At 42.2% G+C, this 27,164-nt stretch overlaps 1 protein-coding gene across 3 annotated transcripts in view; it reads right to left on the minus strand.

Moving 5' to 3' along the window:
* The window catches only part of LOC134349421 (serine/threonine-protein phosphatase 2A 55 kDa regulatory subunit B beta isoform), a 405,433-nt gene that overhangs the window by 163,835 nt on the left and 214,434 nt on the right, over positions 1-27,164 (minus strand). For all 3 annotated transcript variants that reach the window (XM_063053700.1, XM_063053698.1, XM_063053701.1), the window contains exon 2: positions 10,611-10,708. In XM_063053700.1, coding sequence (XP_062909770.1) covers positions 10,611-10,708 — 98 coding nt within the window. The remainder of the gene's footprint in view (positions 1-10,610; positions 10,709-27,164) is intronic.

Consider the following 27,164-nt stretch of genomic DNA (forward strand, 5'->3'; position numbering starts at 1 on the left):
AGGCTTGAGTGAGAATGTGCTTGGGACATTACTAACGAGTCAGGTTCCATCTCAAAGGAAAATTATACTCTTGTTAGACAGAGTGCAACAAAAGTTCACCAAATGAATAGCTGGGATACAGGGTAGGTATTACTCTGTGAGCAGATATTATGCAGACTAAATCTACAGTGTTTGAAGTTTAGTAGCATGAAAAGTGATTCCATTAAAATGTATCAGCTGGCTAGATGCAGGGATAATGGTTCCACGGTCTTAAAAATAAGCGTGGTCCATTCAGATTAGAGATGAGAAGACATTTCTTTGGCCAGGTGGTGAAGAACCTTTGAATTGCTCTACCCAAGAGGCTCAGTCACTGAATGTTCTCAAGACAGAGATGGATGGGCTTGTAGAAATTAAGGGAATCAAGAGATATGTAGTCAGTGACCTTGAGGTTAAAGATCAGCTATGATCTCACTGAATGTTAAGAGGGAAAACCTGATCACCTTCAGCCTCCTACATTATTCAACAATACCCACAGTAAGCTCAAAGTACAGCACTTCATCTTCATCTGGACATTTATACCCTTGGGATTCAATATTAAATCAACAATTTCAGATATCTGCTCTTTTTCCACAGATACAGTTGTACCATTCAGTTTCTATTTGTGTTATGGTGAGCCAAAAGCAATCAATGTCTATTGGTCAGCTGACAATCAATACTAGGCTGACTTTCATTGATTGGTTGTTTTCCCTAACAGTATCCTGAATGTCTTTGTATTCATTTAAATAGTTGTGCTCTGGATGCACTGTTGAGATGGTTTTACTGAATAAAATTTATTTTGTGTTCCTGCTTAGTACTATCTCCGGGCTTGGGGTCTCATCAGCACTTACAGATGAGCGACACAAATTGGCCACAAGGTCCTGTATTATATTGACATGACAATTTCATCAGAAGACTTGTGTGCAATTCTACAACAGCAGCAAGCTCAATTTGAGGCAGGTCAATTGAAACTTTCTCTTCAGGCTATCAGTGAGTCAAACACTGAACACTGAAGCATAAGTCACATGTATCAATATCACAATTGAATAAAGGGAATTACAAAGGCATGAGAGAGGAGCTTGTACTGGTGGACAAGGAGGAGGATACTGGCAGGGATGATGGAAGAGCGGGGGTAGTTCAAAAAGCACAGGATAAATATGTCCCACAGAAGAAGTTGTTCTCAAATGGCAAGGGGTAGGAAACTGGCTGATAAAGGAAGTTATAAAAGCCAAGGAAAGGGCATATAGGGTAGCAAAAGTGAGTGGGAAATTGGATGATTGGGAAGCTTTTAAAATCCAACAAAAGGCAACTAAAAAAGCAATAAGAAAGGAAAAGAAAGGTAAGGAAAAGGAACTATGACAGCAAACTAGCCAATAATATAAAGCAGGATACCAAAAGTTTTTTCAGTTATAGAAAGAGTAGAAAGGAGGTGAGAGTTAATATTGGACCACTGGAAAATGATGCTGGTGAGCAGGGACAAAAAATGGCAGATGAATTTAACAAGTACTTTGCATCAGTCTTCACTGTGGAAGATACTAGCAGTGTGCCAGAGGTCCGTTAGTGTCAGAGAGAAGGAGTGAGTGTCATTGATATTACAAAGGAAAAAGTGCCAGGCAAACTCAAAGGTCTTAAGGTGGATAAGTCAGCTGGAGCAGATGGACTACACCTAGGGTCCTGAGATAGATTGCTGAAGAGATAACAAATGCATTGGTCACGATCTTTCAAGAATCACTTGATTCTGGCATGGTCCTGGAAGACTGGGAAATTACAAAGTCACTCCACTCCTTAAGAAGGAAGAAAGACAAAAGAGAGGAAATTATAGGCCAGTTAGCCCTAACCTCAGTGGTTGGAAAAGTGATGGAGTCTATTATGAAGGATGAGGTTTCGGGGTACTTGGAGACCAATGATAAAATAAGTCAAAGTCAGCATGTCACATCTGAAATCCGGTCTGCCCACCACCCTGGACCCCCATCAATTTGCCTATCGCACCAACAGGCCAACAGAGGACGCCATCTCCATGGCACTTCACTCTGCTCTGACGCACCTGGACAGCCCCAACTCTTACGTCAGAATGCTGTTCATTGACTTTAGTTCGGCATTCAATACTGTGATCCCCTCCAAGCTGATCGCCAAACTTCACCAGCTTGGTATCAGATCATCTCTCTGCAATTGGACCTTGGACTTTCTGACTAACAGACCCCAATCAGTTAAGTTAGATAACCTCTCCTCCTCCACTCTCATCCTGAACACCAGCATGCCTCAAGGCTGTGTGCTGAGCCCTCTTCTGTACTCCCTTTTCACCTATTACTGCGTTCCTGTACTTGGTTCTAACTCCATAATCAAGTTCACAGTTGACACCATGGTGGTTGGCCTGATCAGAGGAGATGACGAGACGGCCTACAGGGACGAGGTCCAGTACCTGGCCGCGTGGTGTGCCGACAACAACCTGGTTCTTAACACCCAGAAGACCAAAGAGATCATTGTGGACTTCAGCCACACTCACGTCCCCATCTATATCAACGGAGTTGTAGTGGAGCGTGTATCAAGCTCCAAATTCCTTGACATCCACATTTCCAAGGATCGCACCAGGTCCCTGAACTCCTCCATCCTAATCAAAAAAGCGCAATAGTGTCTTTATTTCCTGCAGAGCATCAAGAAAGCTCACCTCTGTCCCAGGATACTGATTGACTTTTACCGCCTTACCATTGAGAGCATATTCACCAACTGCATCTCAGTGTGGAATGGCAATTGTCCCGTATCGGACTGCAAAGCACTCCAGCGGGTGGTGAAAACTGTGCGGCAGATTATCGGCACCCAATTGCCCACCATTGAGAACATCTACCATAAACGCTGCCTGGGCAGGGTGAAAAGCATTATCAAGGATGCATCTCACCCTAACCATGGACTTTTTACTCTCCTCCCATCTGGTAGACGCTACAGGAGCCTCCGCTCCCACACCAGCAGGCACAGAAAGAGCTTCTTCCCTGAGGTTGTGACCCTGCTGAACCTGACATCACAGCGCTAAGCAGTATTGCATCCGTATTGTACTGTCTCAGTACCTTTATATTTGTGTGCTGTAGCATTTACTTCTTAGTTGCAGTTATTTTGTAAATAACACTATTGTTTGCATTTCTGGTCAGATGCTAAATGCATTTCATTGGCTTTGTATCTGTACTCGGCACAATGACAATAAAGTTGAATCTAATCTAAAGGGAAATCTTGCCTGACTAATAGAGTTCTTTGAGGAAGTAACAAGCAAGGTGACCAAAGGAGAAGCAGTGGATGTCATTTACTTGGATTTTCAGAAGGTATTTAATAAGGTGCCCATACTTGAGGCTACTTAACGAGATAAAATCGTACGATGTTACAGGAAAGTTACTAGCATGGATAGAGGAATGGCTGACAGGCAGGAGGCAGTGAAAGGGAATAAAGGGGGCCTTTTCTGGTTGGCTACCAATGTCTAGTGATGGTCCTCAGGGGTCAGTATTGGGACTGCTACTTTTCACATTGTTCGTCAATGATTTGGATAATGGAATTGATGGCTTTATGGCAAAGTTTTTGGATGAAAAACTTCACCAGTGGAAAAAACCTAAGCAATTATGGGGATGAAACGCTTGAGCAAATAGACATTAAGAAAAAGGATGTGCTGGAGCTTTTCAAAGGTATTAAGTTAGATAAGTCACTGGGACCGGATGAGATATACTGCGGGCTAATGTGGGAAGTGAGGGAGGAGATTGCTGAGCCTCTGGCAATGATCTTTACATCATCAATAGGGATGGGAGAAGTACCAGAGGATTGGAGGGTTGTTCAAGAAAGGGAGTGGAGATAACCCAGGAAATTATGGACCAGTGAGTCTTAATTCAGTGGTAGGCAAGTTGTTGGAGAAGATCCTGAGAGGCAGGGTTTATGAGCATTTGGAGAGACGTAATCTGTTAGGGATAGTCAGCATGGCTTTGTCAAGGGCAGGTCATGCCTTAGAAGCCTGATTGAATCCTTTGAGGATGTAACAAAACACATTGATGAAGGTAGAGCAGTCAATGTAATGTATATGGATTTCAGTAAGGCATTCAGTAATGTTCCCCCATGCACGGTTCATTCAGAAAGTATTGAAGCATGGGATCCAAAGAGACCTTGCATCGTGGATCCAGAATTGGCCTGCCCTCATAAGGCAAAGGTTAGTTGTAGATGGTTCGTATGCTGCATGGAGGACGGTGACCAGTGGTGTTCCACAGGGACCTATTCTAGGACTTCTCCTCTTTGTGATTTTTATAAATGACCTGGATGAAGTAGAAGGGTGGGTTAGTAAATTTGCTGATGATACAAAAGTTGGGGGTGTTGTAGATAGTTTGGAGGGCTGTCAGAGGTTACAGCGGGACATTGATTGGATAGGGAACTGGGCTGAGAAGTGGCAGATGGAGTTCAACCCAGTTAAGTGTGAAGTGGTTCATTTTGGTAGGACAAATTTGAAGACAGAATATAATATTAATGATAAGACACTTGGCAGTGTGGAGGATCAGTGAGATCTTGGGGTCCATGTGCATAGGACACTCAAAGCTGCTGCGCAGGTTGACAGTGTTATGAAGAAGGCGTAGGGTGTGTTGGCCTTCATCAACCATGGGATTGAGTTCAAGAGCTGTGAGGTAATGTTAAAAGCTATATAAGACCTCATTAGACTCCACTTGGAGTACTATGTTCAGTTCTGGTCACCTCACTACAGGAAGGATATGGATACCATAGAGAGAGTACAGAGGAGATTTACAAGGATGTTGCATTGATTAGTGGGCATGCCTTATAAGAATGGGTCGAGGGAATTGGCCTTTTCTCCTTGGAGTGATGGAGGATGAGAGATAACTTGATTGAGCTGTATAAGACGTTGATAGGCATTGATCGTGTGGATAGCCAGAGCTACTCTTTTCCCAGGGCTGAAATGGCTAACACGAGGGGGCATAGTTTTAAGGTGCTTGGAAGCAGGTACAAGGGGATGTCAGAGGTACATTTTTCACAAAAAGAGTGGTGGGTGCATGGAATATACTGCTCGTGATGGTGGTAGAGGCAGATAGGATAGGGTCTCTTAAGAGACTTTTAAATAGGTAAAGGAACTTAAAATTAGAGAGCTCTGTGGTAGGGAAACTCTAGGGAGTTTCTAGAGTAGGTTACATGGTCGGTACAACATTGTGGGCTGAAGGACCTGTAATGTGCTACGTTCTATGTTCTATGATATAAAGATAGGTGATAGGTATATTTTGATAAAAGGAACAATAGTGCGAACTATTATCTAAAAAGGGAGAATGTTCAAATCAAAGGTGCAGAGGGCTCATGCAAGACTCCCAGAAGGTTAATTTATAGGTTGCATCGGTGGTAAAGAAGGCAAATGCAACATTGGCATTTATTTCAAGGGGAATAGAATGTAAAAGCAGGGAGATAATGTTGAGGTTTTATAAGACATTAGTCAAGCTGTCAACAGTTCTGGGCCCCATATTAACAGTTGTCAACAGTTTTGTGACCCTTTAGAACAGAGGTAAGGAGGAATTCTTTTAACCAGAGAGTAGTAAATCTGTGGAATGCTCTGCCACAGATGGCGGTGGAAGCCATGTTCCTATATTTAAGGTGGAATTTGATAGTTTCCTGATCAGTCAGGGCATCAAAGGTTATGGCGAGAATGCAGGTGCATGGGGTTGAGTGGGATCTGGGATCAGCCATGATAGAATGGCGGAGCAGACTTAATGGGCTGAATGGCCTAATTCTGCTCCTGTGGTCTTATGAACAGAACTCATATGAGTCAGTTGTTGCTTCCAATACCAACTTCCAGTTTGATGCCAGTTCAGAAGTTACATTTGAATCATGGTTCAAACATTGCGAAGGTACCTTCCAAAACAAGTTCACTTATAAAGGTGACTCGTGGAAGACATGCACCTTATTCCAAAAATTGGGTAGTGCTGAACATGAGTGTTATTTTAAATTCATCCTGCCTCAGAACCCACCTGACCTAATGTTTGACATAACTATCCAACAGTGAACAAGCATTTTGGGAGAGCAGTAGAACAGACATCTCTCCCATGTTTGCTACTATTGCTTAAAACTTGTTAAACATGACACAATGACTTCATCACATATGCTGATGTCATCAATCACAAATATTCAACGTTCACGTTCAGCAACATGACTGAATCACAGTTCAAATGTCTTGATTTTTATTTGTGGACTTCAGGCACCTGGTAATGCAGACATTCACAAACAACTCCTGGCCAGACTGGAACAAAACTCTGATATGACTCTACAAGCTGTCTCTCAAGAATGCCAGTGTTAGGTCAACCTGAAATATGATTTCACCCTGGTCAAACAGAACCTTCTCAATGCAATTTCCAGTGGGACAGATATCATCACTCAGCAGGGTGTCCAAGTGGCCAAACACAGCTTGTTGGAACTGGGGTGCATGGCATGAATCATATTTGCAGCAAATGTCAATGCCTTGGTCACAAATAAGGCTTTTCTTTCTTCTAGGCTAATGAAGCACAAAGGGTAGGAAGTCTCAAAAGCCATCAAAATCTACAAGAAGTTTAATGGTCACATTCAAAGATGACTTCACTCCCCAGGAGAAGGTACATCAACAAATTTATGTTCCAATGTTCTTCTTTACTAGTTGTGCTCTGGATGCATTGAGATTTTTGGCTGCATGGTTTTACTGAATAAAGGTTTATTTCGTGTTCCAGCTTTGTCCTACCTCCTGGCTCGGACACTTCTTAAAGTAAAGTATTCACCTGTCTCCCTTTTTACAGCTTAACATATTTCTGCATTTTCACTTTCCAGCTCCAATGTAAGACCTTAAACCTGAATATTAACCCTGCCTCTTTCCCCAGTGATGCTGCCTGACCTGCTAAGCGTTTCCAGAATTTCAGCAAATTCAGCCTTTTTGCTCCAATCCCAAATGGACTAACTATTTTCAGGAGAGAAATGACCAAAGGAAGAAAATTAAAGTGGAAAATGGTGGGATGGCTGGTACATCTGGTACATCTGAGAGCATTTCTTTGTACCTCAGCAACAAAACTAGTGAATAAAACAGAGGCATTAGAAACTGCAAATGCTGGAATCTGGAGCCAAATCAAACTCCTATCTTCCAACCCTATTCCCCTTATTTGGTTCCATATTCCACCTTCCCTTCCTATTAACTTCCACCACCTGCAGTGCTCTGTTGCATCCACCTATCACTTGCCCCTCAGGTCCCTTTTAAATACATCCCCCTCACCTTAAACCTATGGCCCATCACCTATGCTCCCCCTAGTTTAGGACTCCACTATCGTGGGGAAAGGACTATAACTGTTCACCTTATCTATGTCTTTCATAATTTTAAACAACTCCATCCTCATACATTCCAGGGAATAAAGGCCTAGCCTGGCCAACCTCTCCCTATAACTTGGGCCTTCTAGTCCTGGCAGCATCTTTGTGAATCTTTTCTGCACTCTTTCCAGTTTAAATATATATTTCCTACAACAGGGTGAGGCTATTTTATTCACCAATTTTGTTGCTAGGATACAAAGAAATGCTCTGAGATTCACCAGCCCTCCCACCATTTTCACCTTCAGCCCTGCCGAAGGGTCTCGGCCCAAAATATTGACAGGACTTTTTGCTATAGGTGCTGCCTGACCTGCTGAGTTCCTCCAACACTTCGTCTGTGTTGCATGGATTTCCAGCATTGCAGATTTTCTCTTGTTTATGATTTTTACCTTCATCCCTTGACTTTGCACCTCAGTTTTCTTCCTTTAGTACTCCAAGTGTGGTCTCACCAACAACTTACACAATTACAACATAATATGCTCCACCGGCGGTAGTGGTGGAGGCAGATACGATAAGGTCTTTTAAGAGACTCCAGGATGGATACGTGGAGATTAGAAGAATGGAGGGCTATGGGTAAGCCTCGGTAGTTCTAAGGTAAGGACATGTTCAGCACAGCTTTGTGGGCCAAAGGGCCTGTATTGTGCTGTAGGTTTTCCATGTTTTCTATGTAACATTGAAACTCAATGCACTGTATGAAAATGAAAGCAGAGATTCCTGTGCCCATTATCATTGAACCCACTTAGTTGAATATCAATGTAAGCTCAATTCACAAGGGTTTCATTTTAGATGAACCATCATACCATTTGCAAGACATGATAGCGTACCATGGCATAAGCTGGGGATTTAGTCCAAGTGGCTAACTCTTCATGCACTTGAATATCCTCCTCCCACATCTGACTATTCTGCCAACATATTGTGGGCATTCAAAGAGCAGCTGGTCAAACTACTGCCTCACAGCCCCAACGATCTAGGTTTAAACCTATCATCTGGTACTGTCCACCTGGATTTTGAACATTTTCTGCATGGGATTCCTCTGGGAGTTCTGGCACCTTTGAGACATGCAGGTTGGTAGATTAACTGGCCACTGAAAGTTGTCCCTTGTGCGCTGACGAGTGGTAAACTCAGGCAATGTGGAGAGAATAGAAACTGGGTAAATGTAGGATTTGTGTAAATGGGTGGTTGATGATTGGCAGAGATTTGTTGGGCTGAAATGCCTGCTTGCATGCTGTATGACTCTACATCACTCCATTTCCTCTCTCTTGCACAGACGTTTAAAGATTTCCTTTAAATGCATCTCTCTTCTTTACCTCAAACACTGACCATTTGATGGGTGAAGAAGTCTTTCATGAATTTGAGATTTTAATGGCAGAGATTTGGCCTGCAGTACTGGTTGTATCCGGGATTTTTGGGTTCCTGGTCACTAGTGCTTTCTCCTCCTTTTGCTTTTAATCCCTTTATTAACAGCTTATTTTCTCACTACTTGAGCTTTATACATACAACATACATGTCTAGAAGATGGACCTTAGAGCCTTGATTTTAATAAGAGACGAGCAATCCAAGAGCAATGTATTGCAGGGTAAGTTGATCTAACGATCATTTTTGGGTAAAATTGCTCCAAACATGAAGTTGGACAGCCTGGGAGTGCAACGTGTAACAGTGTTTCCTGCATTTGACTTCTATATTTTCAGGACTTACAAGCATTTAACCTGGACAGACAAACGCCAGAATTAATTCTCTGCAACGATATCCCAGATAACTAACAATGCAGCACAAGAGCAGACTGTTTAGTGCCACTGGTCTACCATTGCCAATGTACCATGTGCCTCCATTCATCATCAACGTTAGCACATCTACTTGCTTCCCTCCCCTTCACGAGCAAATCTGTTTTTCTTCAAATCCTTTCTCCTGCTTCAAGGACTTGAGTTCAAGACCAACCACCTGGTGTGTTTAAAAGCTCCACTCTGGATGTGGAGTGGCCAACTATGGGCATGGGCAGCTTTGATTCTGGGGGCATAGGAGACACTTCTAGTTTCCTGTCAGGTGCTGGCTTGGATATTGTTCCAGAGGAATCAGAGAACTTCTCTGTTGCATTCAATGGGAAGAACTTCCCACTCTCACAAAACAAAAAGCAGTAGATTGGATGGCTCTTTCACATACTACTAGTGGAGGAAGCTGAAATTTCAACCACAGGGTGTGTAACTGTTGGCTATGTAGCAGTTACAACTCTATTCAGTCCTGCTCCACTTGTGAAATGTACAACCCAAAGCCAGCAGCGTCCTGATAATGAGAAAGCTTCCTGTTCTATCACTGCTCAGCCTGCCGATGTTCTACAATCTTAGTCCCTATTGCTGATCTGGCTGAAATCCATAAGGTTTACAACCATCAAACTGGCCATCTGTCAGTAATCTGTAACACACTAAATGAACTCACCCAATTTAAATCAACTTTTATGTCTGGCTATAAAACAGTTAGAGAGCAGGGCTCTGTAGCATTTTTCATAACCTCAAGATGTGCAATGTGATTTATAGCCAGAGAAAGCTTTTGAATATTGTAGAAAATACTCATCCAAATTTTACAAGAACCCACAAACATGAGTGTATAAATTATAGGATGTTTGCTTGTTAGGAGTTGGATTTGGGTTTGATATTGATAGACATCAGGGAGAAATGTCTTATCTTTAAAATAGCACGTCTTATAATATCCTGGTAGGAAATAAATGTTGTAACCAAGAGAAAACCTGCAGATACTGGAAATCTGAGCAATACACACAAAATGCTGAAGGAACTCAGCAGGCCAGGCAGCATCCCAAAATGTCAAATGTACTCTTTTCCTAGATGCTGCCTGGCCTGCTGAGTTCCTCCAGCATTTTCTGTGTGTTGCTAGGAAATAAATGTCTTCATTTTGATGTTTTGCCCCAATATTCTGCATTACAGCATTGTGAGATCAAGTCCCTGATCCAGATGATCATGGTTTCTTGGTTCCACTTGCTTTGTATGAATACTTAGAGAAACTACATACTCCCACTATGAAAGAAAAGACGTGCAGTTTAATAGTTGTAACAGATCTGTCACCATTAAAAGGATATTAAAATGCAGCCTCATGAAAGCCTGAGGGGAAAAAAGTTAGCTCATTAGACACAGGAATACATTTTGCAAATCACTCTGAGGGAAGCTTGAAAGTTCGATAACAATGCGGCTTGGAAACCAGCAGGATCCTACCTAATAGGAACAAAACAGACATGCTGGCTTTTCAGAATAACTCACCTCCTGCTCCCTCTGAAATATTACAACTCGACCCCCCTTGTCCCCTGTCGCTAGCAGTTCTCCTGTGCTGTTGAATTCTACCGTTGAAATAATGTCAGCTGTAAAACAAAAGCAGAGACAAAATGTAAGTTAGGGAATTTATTTGCATTTAACAAGTAGTCTAGCCTCATTTCCCCATTGCCACTACAGCAGGCAGTTCAAACTCAGTTTATTTCATTAATGGTCCATGCAAAGCCTTTGCATTGCCAGTTCTTTATTTCTACCAGAAGAACTGCAGAATTCAGGGCAGCTGCTCATCACTATCTTCTCAACAGCAACTCCAGATCCCAAAATATGAATAAATAAAAAAACCTTCTGAGCAGCCGATAATTCAACAGGACACTCAAAGGCAGATATGTATTATCTGGTTGTTTTGAGGTGACAGACTGGCAGGCACTCTGTGAGCCACATGGAGAGGATATTGATGGGCTCACAGAGTGCATCACTAGTTACATCAAAGCTTCTGTGTGGACTGCAATGTTCCAGCAAGAACTGTCCTTTGTTATTCAAATAACAAGCCATGGGTAACAAAGGACATTAAGGACATCCTGAATGCTAAAAAGGGGGCACTTAGAGATGGAAATAGGGAGCAGCTGAGGGCAATACAGAGGGACCTGAAAGCCAGGATCAGGGAGGCTAAAGACAGGTACAGGAGGAAGCTTGAGTGGAAACTCCAGCAGAACAACATGAGAGAGGTCTGAAGGGGGATGAGGACCATCACTGGGTTCCGGCAAACTAGCAACAGAGGAGCAGAAGGCAGTGAGGACAGGGCCAATTAACTTATCCTGTTCTTTAACAGATTTGACAGTGTGGCCCCTGCCCATCCCCCACGAGCCATCTGTTGTCAGCCCCCAACCAACACATATTCCACTCTCCCCTCCCACCCCTCCTCACAGTCCCCCACCCTGCTCTCATGACTATACCCCTCCCCCACACGAAACCACCACGGTGGGCTTCACAGCTGAACAGGTGAGGAGACAGCTGAAACGTCTCAACCCAAGCAAGGCTGCAGGACTGGATGGTGTCAGTACCAGGGTGCTCAAAGCCTGTACCCCCCAGCTATGTGGAGTACTTCGCCATGTATTCAACCTAAGCCTAAGGCTCCGGAGGGTTCCTGTACTGTGGAAGACACCCTACCTCATCCCTGTGCCGAAGACGCCGCGCCCCAGCGGCCTCAATGACTACAGACCGGTGGCATTGACCTCCCACATCATGAAGACCCTGGAGAGACTTGTTCTGGAGCTGCTCCAATCTATGGTTAGGCCACACTTAGATCCCCTCCAGTTCGCCTACCAGCCCCGACTAGGAGTTGAGGATGCCATCGTCTACCTGCTGAACCGTGTCTACCCCCACCTGGACAAGCCAGCGAGCACTGTGAGGGTCATGTTTTTTAACTTCTCCAGTGCGTTCAACACCATCCGCCCTGCTCTGCTGGGGGAGAAGCTGATAGCAATGCAGGTGGATGCTTTCCTGGTGTCATGGATTATTGATTAACTGACTGGCAGACCACAGTACATGTGCTTGCAACACTGTGTGTCAGACAGAGCGATCAGCTGCACTGGGGCTCCACAGGGGACTGTCTTGTCTCCCTTTCTCTTCACCATTTACACCTCGGACTTCAACTACTGCACAGAGTCTTGCCACCTTCAGAAGTTTTCTGATGACTCTGCCATAGTTGGATGCATCAGCAAGCGAGATGAGGCTGAGTACAGGGCTACAGTAGGAAACTTTGTCACATGGTGTGAGCAGAATTATCTGCAGCTTAATGTGAAAAAGACTAAGGAGCTGGTGGTGGACCTGAGGAGGGCTAAGGCACCGGTGACCCTTGTTTCGATCCAAGAGGTTAGTGTGGACATGGTGGAGGATTACAAATACCTGGGGATACAAATTGACAATAAACTCGACTGGTCAAAGAACACTGAGGCTGTCTACAAGAAGGGTCAGAGCCGTCTCTATTTCCTGAGGAGACTGAGGTCCTTTAACATCTGTCGGACGATGCTGAGGATGTTCTATGAGTCTGTGGTGGCCTGTGCTATCATGTTTGCTGTTGTGTGCTGGGGCAGCAGGCTGAGGGTAGCAGACACCAACAGAATCAACAAACTCATTTGTAAGGCCAGTGATGTTGTGGGGATGGAACTGGACTCTCTGACGGTGGTGTCTGAAAAGAGGATGCTGTTCAAGTTGCATGCCATCTTGGACAATGTCTCCCATCCATTACATAATGTACTGGGTGGGCACAGGAGTACATTCAGCCAAAGACTTATTCCACCGAGATGCAACACAGAGCGTCACAGGAAGTCATTCCTGCCTATGGCCATCAAACTTTACAACTCCTCCCTTGGAGGATCAGACACCCTGCGCCAATAGGCTGGTCCTGGACTTATTTCCTGGCATAGTCTACATATTATTATTTAATTTTTTATGGTTTTATATTGCTATATTTATACTCTATTCTGCAACTGCAATGAAACCCTTGGGATCAATAAAGTATGACTATGACTATGACTATTAAGAGAAAGGGCACAAAAATGGAGAAGAGATCACAAACCAGTGGCCATAAAGATTCCTTTGTAAAGCCCTTTTTGGCTTGAAAGATTTGGGCTAATGGCCTTGTGATTTTCATTAATGGAGAATCTCACTGAATATGTCCTGTGTCTTTGTGAGTGGGTCAAATATTATTAATGAAGACATCGTCAATCTTCATTGTGAATTACCACCATTACTTCTGCAATTTGCCTGCACTCCTTATCAAACCTGCAATTTTCAAATTAAGAATACCGATATAGGAATATGAAAACTACAATGGAACCAGTACGCGTGAATTGCTGCTTCACTTGGCATCTCTGGACTGTGGGACTGGAAGAGGTAAAAGGGCTGCTGTTGCATGCAAAGGTGCCATGAGAGTGGGCATGTCTGTTGGTTGAGATGCAAAGGAAACTGGAGATTGGTCGAAGGAGTAGTCTTTTCAGAGTGCACAGGTGGGAAGTGACTCATTGGTGGCATTACAATAAAGGTGGTAAATTACAGGCATTGACTCATGATGTGGAGAGCAGAGGGGGAAAGATGAGGACAGGCAGTCCATATCCTTGCTGTGGACGGGATGGCAAAGATCTGAGATCAGAAGTGTGGGGAATGGAATACAGTCGAGAGCCCTGTTGAGTTTAGGGAAGCCACAGTTAGGGAATAAGAAAGACATCTCATAGGCTTCAGTATATCTTTATCAGAGCATATAAATTTAGATATGTACTGTTGAAAGTATTCTGACTGGTGCATCATTGCATGACAATAGGAATGGCAATTAAAATGCACAGGAAAATAAGAAGCAACAGAGTAGTGGACTCAGCCCAATGACCCTTCCCTAATATTGGTAATATCGACATGAAGCGCTGCCTCATGAAAGCAAACTCAAAAATCATCAAAAATCCCCACTATCTGAGCTATGCCATCTTCCAATAGCTACCATCAGCAGGAAGTACAGATGCCCTAAGTCCCACACCATGATGTTCAGGAATATCTACTCACTTTCCCTTATTTGGCTTTTGAACCAAATGGTACAACGCCAATCATAATGCAATGCTCTAACCACTTTGAATCTTTGCACTTAAAATGGACTTAACATTGAACTCAAGATTCAGATAACAAGCCTTCTGTTCATATCAGAACATAATAATAAGATTGTATAATGACTGAACTATTATTACAGATAGGACAGTCCATAATAATACAGGATAAACCAGCAACAACTTACTTAATAGATATAGCCATTCCAAACACACACAACATACAGAAATCAGTAAATGAAAAACACCAGAAATTTGCGGATTTAAAGGAAATTGAAAGACTTCATCTTTTAATATTAGAAGGTTAATGAATATTGTTCATACCCCCTCACTTACTACCCCGGAATGTATTATCTCATTAGATGCTGAGAAAGCGTTTGACAGAGTCGAATGGCCTTATTTATTTAATGTCCTTGAGAAATTTAATTTTAGTCTGACATTTATGTCTTGGATTAAATTGTTATATTACTCCCCGGTAGCCTCGGTTTGTACTAATAATCATGGATCTCCTTTTTTTCGTCTTTTTCGTGGTACTAGGCAAGGATGTCCTCTTAGGCTATTATTATTCAATATCGCCCTTGAACCTTTAGCAATTGCTATCCGTGATTCGCCCAATATTTTTGGTATTACCCGTGGAAACAAAATACATGAATTATCACTATATGCAGATGATTTGTTGTTATACATCTCTAATCCGGAGAAGTCACTTCCTGCTATTCTAGGTTTGTTGGCTCAATGTAGTAATTTTTCTGGTTACAAATTGAACCTTAACGAGAGTGAATTATTCCCCCTAAATAAGCAGGTACCTATTTATGGACACTTACCATTTAAATTGGTTACTGATTCATTTATATACTTAGGGATAACAATTACGAAAAAGTATAAAGATTTATTTAAAGCTAATTTTTTACCTTTAATTGATCAGATTAAACTTTTGTTTACTAAATGGTCACCAATCTCTTTGTCTTTTATTGATCGGATTAATGCTATTAAGATGATCATTTTGCCCAAATTTCTATATGTACTTCAATCGGTTCCAATTTTTATCCCAAAATCTTTTTTCAATAACGTAGACTCAAAAATTTCCTCATATATATGGCAGAACAAAAATCCTAGGTTAGGTAAAAGGTATTTACAGAAACCTAAAAAGGAGGGGGGGGGGCTTGCCCTCCCAAAATTTAGATTCTATTATTGAGCAATTAATATTCAATATTTAAAATTTTGGTTACGAGATTTGGATGTATCTTTAAATCCACATTGGGTAAATCTTGAATGTAATTCATTACAAGGGTTTTCCTTGGGTTTGGTTTTAGGAACTTCGCTTCCTTTTACTTCTTCTAAATTGTATAAACAAACGAATAATCCAATAGTTAAGCATACTTTACGTATATGGTTTCAATTTCGAAGATTTTTTGGGTTTAATCAATTTATTTTAGCAAGTCCTATTATATTTAATTTCCTTTTTCAGCCTTCCACTATGGATCAAGCTTACTTTGATTGGAAAACCAAAGGTATAATACATTTTCGTGATTTATTTCTGGATAATTGTTTTATGGCTTTTGATCAACTTTCTAATAAATATAACTTACCCAGATCTCACTTTTTAGATACCTACAGTTTAGAAACTTTTTAATTACTGTTTCTCCTAATTTTCCACACCCATATCCAATGGACACTTTGGAAAAAATTTTAGATTTAAAACTTTCTCAGAAAAGTGTTGTAGCAATTATATATAATATAATTATGAACTTATGTCCTGATGTTTCCAATAAAATTAAAGCTGATTGGGAAAGAGAACTTAAGATTATTATACCGATTGAAAAATGGGAAAAAATTCTTCAACTGGTTAATTTATCCTCTGTATGTGCTAAACATGTGTTGATACAGTTTAAAGTTGTCCACAGGGCTCATATGTCCAAAGATAAACTATCTCGTTATTACTCTTATATAAATCCTATATGTGACAGATGTCATTGCGAGATAGCTTCTTTAACTCACATGTTTTGGTCATGTCCTTTGTTGGAAAAATATTGGAAAGATATTTTTGACATTATTTCAACGGTTTTGAATATAGACTTACAACCTCATCCAATTACTGCTATCTTTGGATTAGCAATGATAGATTCAAATTATTTAACCTCTTCAGCACATAGGATGATTGCATTTCTTACTCTAATGGCTAAAAGATCCATTTTGCTGAATTGGAAAGAGATTAACCATCCGACTGTATTTTATTGGTTTTCACAAACTATGGTGTGTTTGAATTTGGAAAAAATTAGAAGTACAGTTTATGACTCTTCCATTAAATTTGAAAAAACTTGGAGGCCATTCATTCAGCATTTTCATTTGATGTAATTTGACCATTTCCAAACTTGTTTTATTTCTCTGTACTGTTGGTTGAGAGTTATGAAGTCATCGACACTAAGGTTTTCTTCTTTCCCATTTTTAAGTTGTTAGAATTGCCCAAGTCTTTTAGTTTAGTTGACTAATTCTGTTTAGTTTAGGTTTTTTTGGGATGGGGTTTGTTTTTTTTCTATTTTTTTTCTTTTTCATGATTTTTCTTCAGTTTTTTTTGTCCTGTATTATCCATTGTTATTCTACACGATTGGGAGTTTTGTCAATTTATACTATTTGGTCTTACAATTACTCATTTTAAGTGTAACAATGTATCTCCTACTATTTGTATTATTGCTATGTTACGTTTTAATTCTATGAAATTAATAAAAAGATTGAAAAAGGAAGAAAGGAAATTGAAAGACTATGGAACATAAGCAGGGTATACATTGTCTCAATAGTAATATCTACAAATTGTGTCATCCCAAAGTCACTACACAATTCATTAAACAATTAGGCCAACACAGCATTATTTATGTAAACCTCCAGAAAGCTACGATATTAAACACAATTATAAATAGTCCGGAAGTCCCTAGCAATTGAGTGGGCATGTATGTTGTTTGAGGTTGCAAGGAAAACTGGAGATTGGTTGAAAGTCTTTTCGGAGTGCTCAGATGGTAAGTTATACTTGGTGGCATTAAGATAAAGGTGGTAAACATAAGAAGCCTGCAGATGCTGAAAGTCCAAAGCAACACACACAAAGTTCTGGTGAACTCAGCAGGTCAGGCAGCATCTATGGAAATGAATGATCAGTCAATGTTTTGGGCTAAGACTCTTCTTCAGGACTGGAAAGCAAGGGTGAAGACAATAGAATAAAAAGGTGGGGGAGGGTAAAATGATGGCACCAGATGGGTAGGAAAGATAAAGGGCTGAAGATGAAGGAATCGGATAGGAGAGGAGAGTGGGCCACAGAAGAAAGGAAAGGAGGGGACCCGGGGAGATGACAGGCAGGTGAGAAGAGGTAAGAGATCAGAGTGGGGAATAGAAAAAGAAGGGATGAGAGGGAATTTTTGTTTTAACTGGAGGAAGAAATTAATATTCGTGCCATCAGGTTGGATGCTACCCAGATGAATATAAGGCTCATCCACCCCGAGGGTGGCTTCATCTTGTCACAAGAGGCTATGGGCTGACATGTCAGAATAGGAATGGGAATTAAAATGTTTGCCCACTAGCAAGTTCTGTTTTAGATGGATATAGCGGAGGTGTTCAATGAAGCAGTCCCCCAACTTACAATGGGTCTCACCAGTGTAGAGGAGGCCACATTAGGAGCAGCAGATACTATAGATGACTCCAGCAGATTTGCAGGTGAAGTGTTGCCTCATCTGGAAGGACTGTTTGGGGCCCTGAATGGAGGTGAGGGAGGAGGTGTACGGACAGGATTAGCACTTGGGCTGCTTGCAGGGTTAAGTGCCGGGAGGGAGATCAGTGGGAGGGAATCATTGAAAGGGAATCATCCCTGCTGGAAGCAGAGAGTGGGGGGGTGGGGGAGGCGTGGTAAAGATATGTTTGGTGGTAGGATCCTTTTGGATATGGCGGAAGTTACAGAAAACGATGCCTTGGATGCGGAAGCTCATGGGGTGGTAGGTAAGGAACTCGGTTATGGTTAAAGCGGAGAGAAGATGGGTGAGCAGGGATGTTTAGGAAATGGAGGAGATACAGATGAGGACAGCATCAATGGTGCAGGAAGGAAAACCCCGTTCTATGAAGGAGGAGGATGTCTCTGATGTCCTGGAAAAGAAAGCCATATCCTGGGAACAAATGCAACAGAGACAAAGGAATAACATTTTTACAGGAGACAGGGTGGGAAGAGGTATAGTCAAGTATAAACAGTGGGATTCAGTAGGTTTATAAAAGATGTCAGTTTGACTCCAGAGATGGAAACAGAGAGATTGAGAAAGGAGATGGAGGTGTCAGAAATGGACCAGGTGAATTTAAGGGCAAGGTGGAAATTAGAGGCAGTTGATGAAACTGACGAACTCAGCATGGCTGCATGAAGCAGCACCAATGCAGTTGTCAATGTAATAGAGGAAGAGTTGGGATTATTACCAGGGAAGGCTTGGAACATGGACTATTCTACATAACCCATAGCCCAAAGGGCAACCAGAGCTGGGGTCCATGAGAATGCCCATGGCTACCCCTCGAATCTGGAGAAAGTAGGTGGAGCTGAAGGAAAAGTTGTTGAGGGGGAGGACCAGTTCTGCCAGACAGAGGTAGAGGGGAACTGATGGTTCTTCTATTAAGAAAGAAATGGAGAGCCTTAAGGCTTTCTTGATGGTGAATAGAAGTGTATAGGGATTGGAGATCCATAGTGAAAATGAGGCAGTCAGAGCCAGGAAATTGAGTTACTGAAGAGATTGAGAGTTATCGAGGAGATCGAGAGCATGAGAAGTGTTGCAGATATAGGTGAGAAGGGACTGAATCAAGGGTGATGGAATGGAGTGAGGACTCGAGTTCAGTGTGGCAGAAGCAGGCAGAGACAATAGGCCTACCCGGACAATTAGGTTTGTGAATCTTGGGTAGGAGGTAGAAGTGAGCAGTGCAGGATAAGAGAACTATGAGCTTGGCAGCAGTGGATGGGTGTTTTCCAGAGTTGAAGGGGAAGTAATTACCAGGTTAGAGAAATTAATGTTCATGTCATCAGGTTGGAGGCTGCCCAGATGAAATATGAGGTGTTGTTCTCCCACCCTGAGCCTGGCCCCATCATGGCAGTAGAGACAGCCATGGGCAACCTCCTCCTCTACATTGTTGAGAACCACTGCATATTGGGGGACTGTTTTGTTGACCACCTTCACCCCAAAGGCAAGATCTCACAGTGGCTCCCCATTTCAATTTGACATCCCATCCCATTCTGACATGTCTGCATGGGTCTCTGAACGTAAGCGTTAACTGTTTATTCTCCTCCTGAGATGCAACCTGATTTGCTGAGTTCCTCCATCATTTTCTGTGTGTTGTATAAGATTTCCAGTGTCTCCAGAATTTCTTGTGCTTCCATAATGTGCTGATTTCCAGCTTTTCTCAATTCTGACGAAAGGTCAAACTTAAATATTAATTTGGTCTCCATACAAGACACCTGATCTTCCAATTTTTGAGATTACATACAAACATAGAAAATCTACAGCACAATACAGGCCCTTCAACCCACAATACTGTGCCAAACACGTACTTAAAATTACCTAAGGTTACGTATAGCCCTCTATTTTTCTAAGCTCCATGTACCTATTCAGGAGTCTCTTAAAAGACCCTGTTGTATCGGCCTCTACCACCGTCGCCAGCAGCCTATTCCACTCCCTGCATAAAAAACTTAGCCCTGACATCTCCTCTGTAGCTACTTCTAAGCACCTTAAAACTGTGCCCTTTCATGTCAGCCATTTCAGCCCTGGGAAAAAGCCTCTGACTATCCACACGATCAATGCCTCTCATCATCTTATACACCTCTATCAGAATCAGAATCAGAATCAGGTTTATTATCACCGGCATGTGACGTGAAATTTGTTAACTTAGCAGCAGTTCAATGCAATACGTAATCTAGCAGAGCGAGAGAAAAAATATAATAATAATAAATAAAATAAGACATAAGGAAGGTAGTGCACCCGTGGCTGACAAGAGAAATTAGGGATAGTATCAATTCCAAAGAAGTAGCATACAAATTAGCCAGAGAAAGTGGCTCACCTGAGGACTGGGAGAAATTCAGAGTTCAGCAGAGGAGGACAAAGGGCTTAATTAGGAAGGGGAAAAAAGATTATGAGAGAAAACTGGCAGAGAACATAAAAACGGACTGTAAAAGCTTTTATAGATATGTAAAAAGGAAAAGACTGATAAAGACAAATGTAGGTCCCCTGCAAACAGAAACAGGTGAATTGATTATGGGGAGCAAGGACATGGCAGACCAATTGAATAATTACTTTGGTTCTGTCTTCACTAAGGAGGACATAAATAATCTTCCAGAAATAGTAAGGGACAGAGGGTCCAGTGAGATGGAGGAACTGAGCGAAATACATGTTAGTAGGGAAGTGGTGTTAGGTAAATTGAAGGGATTGAAGGCAGATAAATCCCCAGGGCCAGATGGTCTGCATCCCAGAGTGCTTAAGGAAGTGGCCCAAGAAATAGTGGATGCATTAGTGATAATTTTTCAAAACTCGTTAGATTCTGGACTAGTTCCTGAGGATTGGAGGGTGGCTAATGTAACCCCACTTTTTAAAAAAGGAGGGAGAGAGAAACCGGGGAATTATAGGCCGGTTAGCCTAACGTCGGTGGTGGGGAAACTGCTGGAGTCAGTTATCAAGGATGTGATAACAGCACATTTGGAAAGCGGTGAAATGATCGGACAAAGTCAGCATGGATTTGTGAAAGGAAAATCATGTCTGACGAATCTCATAGAATTTTTTGAGGATGTAACTAGTCGAGTGGATAGGGGAGAACCAGTGGATGTGGTATATTTGGATTTTCAAAAGGCTTTTGACAAGGTCCCACACAGGAGATTAGTGTGCAAACTTAAAGCACATGGTATTGGGGGTAAGGTATTGGTGTGGGTGGAGAATTGGTTAGCAGACAGGAAGCAAAGAGTGGGAATAAACGGGACCTTTTCAGAATGGCAGGCGGTGACTAGTGGGGTACCGCAAGGCTCAGTGCTGGGACCCCAGTTGTTTACAATATATATTAATGACTTGGATGAGGGAATTAAATGCAGCATCTCCAAGTTTGCGGATGACACGAAGCTGGGTGGCAGTGTTAGCAGTGAGGAGGATGCTAAGAGGATGCAGGGTGACTTGGATAGGTTGGGTGAGTGGGCAAACTCATGGCAGATGCAATTTAATGTGGATAAATGTGAAGTTATCCACTTTGGTGGCAAAAATAGGAAAACAGATTATTATCTGAATGGTGGCCGATTAGGAAAAGGGGAGGTGCAACGAGACCTGGGTGTCATTATACACCAGTCATTGAAAGTGGGCATGCAGGTACAGCAGGCGGTGAAAAAGGCGAACGGTATGCTGGCATTTATAGCGAGAGGATTCGAGTACAGGAGCAGGGAGGTACTACTGCAGTTGTACAAGGCCTTGGTGAGACCACACCTGGAGTATTGTGTGCAGTTTTGGTCCCCTAATCTGAGGAAAGACATCCTTGCCATAGAGGGAGTACAAAGAAGGTTCACCAGATTGATTCCTGGGATGGCAGGTCTTTCATATGAAGAAAGACTGGATGAACTGGGCTTGTACTCGTTGGAATTTAGAAGATTGAGGGGGGATCTGATTGAAACGTATAAGATCCTAAAGGGATTGGACAGGCTAGATGCGGGAAGATTGTTCCCGATGTTGGGGAGGTCTAGAACGAGGGGTCACAGTTTGAGGATAGAGGGGAAGCCTTTTAGGACCGAGGTTAGGAAAAACTTCTTCACACAGAGAGTGGTGAATCTGTGGAATTCTCTGCCACAGCAAACTGTTGAGGCCAGTTCATTAGCTATGTTTAAAAGGAAGTTAGATATGGCCCTTGTGGCTACAGGGGTCACGGGGTATGGAGGGAAGGCTGGGTTCTGAGTTGGATGATCAGCCATGATCATAATAAATGGCGGTGCAGGCTCGAAGGGCCGAATGGCCTACTCCTGCACCTATTTTCTATGTTTCTATGTTTCTATAATAAATAAACAAGTAAATCAATTACGTAAATTGAATAGATTATTTTAAAAAGTGCAATTAAGAAATACTGTACATTATAAAGTAAGGTAGTGTCCAAAGCTTCAAAGTCCATTTAGGAATCGGATGGCAGAGGGGAAGAAGCTGTTCCTGAATCGCTGAGTGTGTGCCTTCAGGCTTCTGTATCTCCTACCTGATGGTAACAGTGAGAAAAGGGCATGCCCTGGGTGCTGGAGGTCCTTAATAATGGACGCTACCTTTCTGAGACACTGCTTCCTGAAGATGTCCTGGGTGCTTTGTAGGCTAGTGCCCAAGATGGAGCTGACTAGATTTACAACCTTCTGCAGCTTCTTTCAGTCCTGTGCAGTAGCCCCTCCATACCAGACAGTGATGCAGCCTGTCAGAATGCTCTCTACGGTGCAACTATAGAAGTTTATGAGCGTGTTTGTTGACATGCCAAATTGCTTTAAACTCTTAACAAAGTATAGCCGCTGTCTTGCCTTCTTTATGACTACATCAATATGTTGGGACCAGGTTAGATCCTCAGAGATCTTGACACCCAGGAACTTGAAGCTGCTCACTCTCTCCACTTCTGATCCCTCTATGAGGATTGATATGTGTTCCTTCATCTTACCCTTCCTGAAGTCCACTATCAGCTCTTTCATTTTACTGACGTTGAGTGCCAGCTTGTTGCCGTGACACCATTCCACTAGTTGGCATACCTCACTCCTGTATGCCCTCTTGTCACCACCTGAGATTCGACCTCTAATTACGTAATTTAAAGGTTCTTGATTAGTAAAGGCTCAAAGGTTATGGGGACAGGACAGGAGAATGGGGTTGAGACGGATAATAAATCTGCCATGATTGATTGGCAGAGTAGATTCAATGAGCCAAATGGCCTAATTCTGCTCATGTGTCTTATTGTCTAATTCAAGGTAACAAAGGATGTGGAGTTAAAAATGCGCTAGAGTTAGCTGAAATTGTGAGAACATCTAGAATAAAGATACTGAAATGCTAATTATCTAAATCTGTTGAACTCAATATCCAGAACCAAAGGGAAAAGTGACAAGTTACTGCTACTTCAATAATGAGCATTTTTATTCCAAATTCCTTTGGTAATTTCCATAAATAGTTTGCTTTGCGAACTTCCATATCCTTGCATCAGTCTGCATTATCAACTGCTTTGTATCTCCTCTTCTTGTCACTACACTCTCCCATTCTTCAGTCACCCCAAATAAAACCTAGGTGCTGGAAATACTCAGGTCAGGAATCGTTCATGGAGAGAGAAATAGTTAACGTTTCTGTTCTTACTGAACGTCATTCACTTCGTATTGAACTCCCTCCACAACCAACTTATTCTCTCTCACATGCTGAGTAACTCCCTCTAGTCCCATTCCGCTCCCCTCCCCCCACTACTCTTCTTCTATCACCCACCTATTACAGGGACAACTTTACAGGAGACGATTAACCAAGGGTGGTGATGATGGTGCTGTGACTCTGCCACAGGATATGGATATGGATAAGTAGATGAAAAGGGAGCTTGGAAAGTGTGGCATCATGCACTTCAATAAGAGGAATCAAAAGTCAGATTATTATCACAATGGAGAGACTGAAAATAAGTGAAGTATAGAGAAATTTGCATGAATCTCAAAAAGTCAGCAGGCAAAAGCGGCAGGTAATTAAGGCAACAGATACAGTGGTCTTTGTTGCAAAGAAGTTGAAGTTTAGAAACAGAGATACCATAATTGGTAACAGTTGTACAGAGTGCTGGTGGGGTTACTTCTTGATTACTCTGCACATTTCTGATCCCCTTACTTAGAAAAGGCTATAGTTGCATTACAGAATCACCAGGCTAATTCTTGGGGCGAGAGGGTCATCCTATCAGTGGAGGGAAAGAGGTTGGGCCTGCAACCAAAATTTTGCAAGCAGTGGTCACTATTTGTTTAATGGTATTTGTTTTTTGTCCTGCACTGCCCAATCAGTGGAAATTGTTTCCCTGTCTACTCCAACAACTGAAATAATTGTAAACAATATCTAATCTTTAATCCCAGATTGCTCTATATGCCTCTGCTGCAAAGATCATAGTTCTTTGTATTGCACAAGATACATGTCCCAGCAGTGCATTCAAGGCTGATTTACCTTCTGCCCTCGGCCTGCCCGAGCTTGCCCATCCATTCAATGGAGATGAGAATGATCGTATTGGAGGTGCACTACAATTCCCAGAGAAGCCTGCTGGAAGGAGCATTGTAATAAAACAAGTTCTGAGCAATTCCCCAGTGTTACAAGAGGGGAATCAATTTGGAGGGATTCCAGGGATTGTGAAACAGATAGCAGTTATGTTATGCAAACCTTTCATCCTCACCTCTGAAAATCCGGAAAATCAGTCAAAACCAAAATATTGACTCCAGTTCTCATCTTCTGTCACCTGTAAACATCCAATCCTATACTCTGCTGAAATTAAGATTCCTCTTTATTCCCAGTCATTCTAATGATTATTGTTTTCATTTCAACCTACAACTTTTAAAGTCTAAGCTTAAATTAAACCATCCCCAAGAGTTCATTTCACTGATCCTATAGCACAAAGTCCTTCAATCTGATTTCACACTTCTAAAATAGAGCACCACTAACTGTTGTGCCTCCCATTTACTTTCTGGCAATCTTACCCGTACAGCTGAACTGCAGGGCTACAACATATGTACCGTAATACATTCTGTACCCAAGAGAATGGAGCATCTAAATTATTGCTGCAACTCAGTCACCAGGAAAACATCACAACAAGCACGACCAATTCAGTTACTGCAGAGATACGTGTGGGAGTTTGTTTCTTTTGAATATTAATAAGGATGTGTGTGCTTATAATTCATCTCAGTTGCCATCTGGGAAGTTCACAGCCCATCAAGTTGATGTGCTACCAAAGAAACATTTTTATATGCATGAGAAGATACTTATTGCTGGATTTCAGTGTACACTGCAGAGCTGACCAGTTCTGGAAGGTTGTTCTCAGACTCTACATCATAAACTAGTTTGTCCACAGAAATTAGGGGAAAATAACCATTCGTTAGTCCCTAGTCAACACAAGATGTGATATATATAGAAAGGACGTCTTCCATTGCGCACACCACCATTCTCAATTTGCTAATTGGGGAAAATTCGCATCTCTGTATCACTGTGCCATCCTACCCACCGGCCACCATTGTCTATGAAATCAGAAAAGCAAAGGAACACCTACACAAAATAGCCTGTCCACTGCTGCATGAAGGTGTGGAGAATTTTACCAAAACCAGTCAACTTGGCCAAGGTAAGATCATGACAAGATGTAGGGAAAAGGGAACAGTAAATGCACCTGACATTGACAGAGGATGCCACCATGCCCAATGCCAGCAATCACAGTTGCCATCATTGCTGCAAGAAAAAACAGGTGCAGCTACCTCAAAACAGAGATAATCATGAGAAACTTGGGCTTTCCAATGCAATGTATTCATCAGAGTAATCACCACCGTCAATGACCATAAAGGTATAGTCTAGTTACTTGTTAACTAAGCAGCCTTTAGCAGACAGCACAAACAGAAAATAGGAAACAGGAGCAGGAGAAGGTGTTGGGGTCTGGAGCCTGTTCTGCCATTTACTGCGATCATCTATTTCAATGCCATGTATCTGTTCTTTGCCCATACCCTTCATGCCTTTTGTGTGCAGAAATGTACATCCTTAAATATTTAGCAATATTATACATCACCATGGTGCTTTTAAATAGTGAATTGCAAAGATTCACACTCTCAGAGTGAAGATATTCCTTCTCATCTCAATCTACAACATGATGAGGGACCTTAGGAGGCCAAGAAACAAGGGGCATAGGTTTAAGGTGAGAGAGAAAAGATTTAGAGGGGACATGAGAGGCTACTTTTGTTTTACACAGAGGGCAATGGGTATATGGAATGAGTTGCCAGCACATGGTTGAGGCAGGTACAATAACAACTTTTAAGATAGTTGGCAGGCCAGGTACATGGATAGGAAAGGTTTAAAAAGATATGGGATAAGTGCTGTAGCCAGATGGGCATCTTGGTGACCACGGACCAGTTGGGCCAAAGGGCCAGCTTCCAAGCTGTATGATTGCTCAGAGCCTGCAGGGTCTTGACGGTCTTATTCACCAACTTAAGGATATTGTTGTCTAGGTGCTTTGGAGCAGGTAGACAACAGCAAGCACACATCAGGCTGCAGTTTATCAATTACAGCTCGATGTTCAATACCATAATCCTCTCAGTTATAATCACCAAGCTTCTAAACGTGGACCTCTGTACCTCCCCTGCAACTGGATCCTTCACTTCCTCCTTGGGAGACCACAGCCAGTGCAGATCGGTGATAACACCTTCTCGTCACTGACAATCAACACAGGTACACCACAAAGATGCATGCTTATCCACTGCTCTACTCAGGACTGTGTGGCTATCCCCAGCTCAAACGTTTATATAAATTCACAGATGACATTACTATTGTTCATAAAATCTAGGTGGTGACGAGGAAGCATATAGAAGTGAGAAAGATCAGCTAGTTGAGTGGTTTTGCAACAACTACCTCCACAAAGGTATTAATTTAGAAAAGGGAAGTCAGGAGAACACATACCATTCCTCATTGAGGGGGTCAGCGAAGGAAAGAGTGGCCTGCTTCGAGTTCCTGGCTGTCAACGTATTGGAGAATTTGTTCTGGGCTGAACACATTGACGTAATTAGAAATCTGAGGTTTGCTTTACCACCAAAAACAGCAGCAAATTCCTACAGTTCAACATGGGCATAACACTCCCTACCATCGAAGGCATCTTCGAGAGGCAATGCCTCAAGGAGGCTTCCATCTTTAAGGAACTCCACCATCTGTTGCATGGCCTTTTCCTCATTACTTATGTTGGGGTGAAGGTGCAGAAGCCTGAATCTTGTTAAGTAGCC

This window comes from Mobula hypostoma, chromosome 7 (genome assembly GCF_963921235.1).
Source record: "Mobula hypostoma chromosome 7, sMobHyp1.1, whole genome shotgun sequence".
In the NCBI taxonomy this organism is placed as follows: domain Eukaryota; kingdom Metazoa; phylum Chordata; class Chondrichthyes; order Myliobatiformes; family Myliobatidae; genus Mobula; species Mobula hypostoma.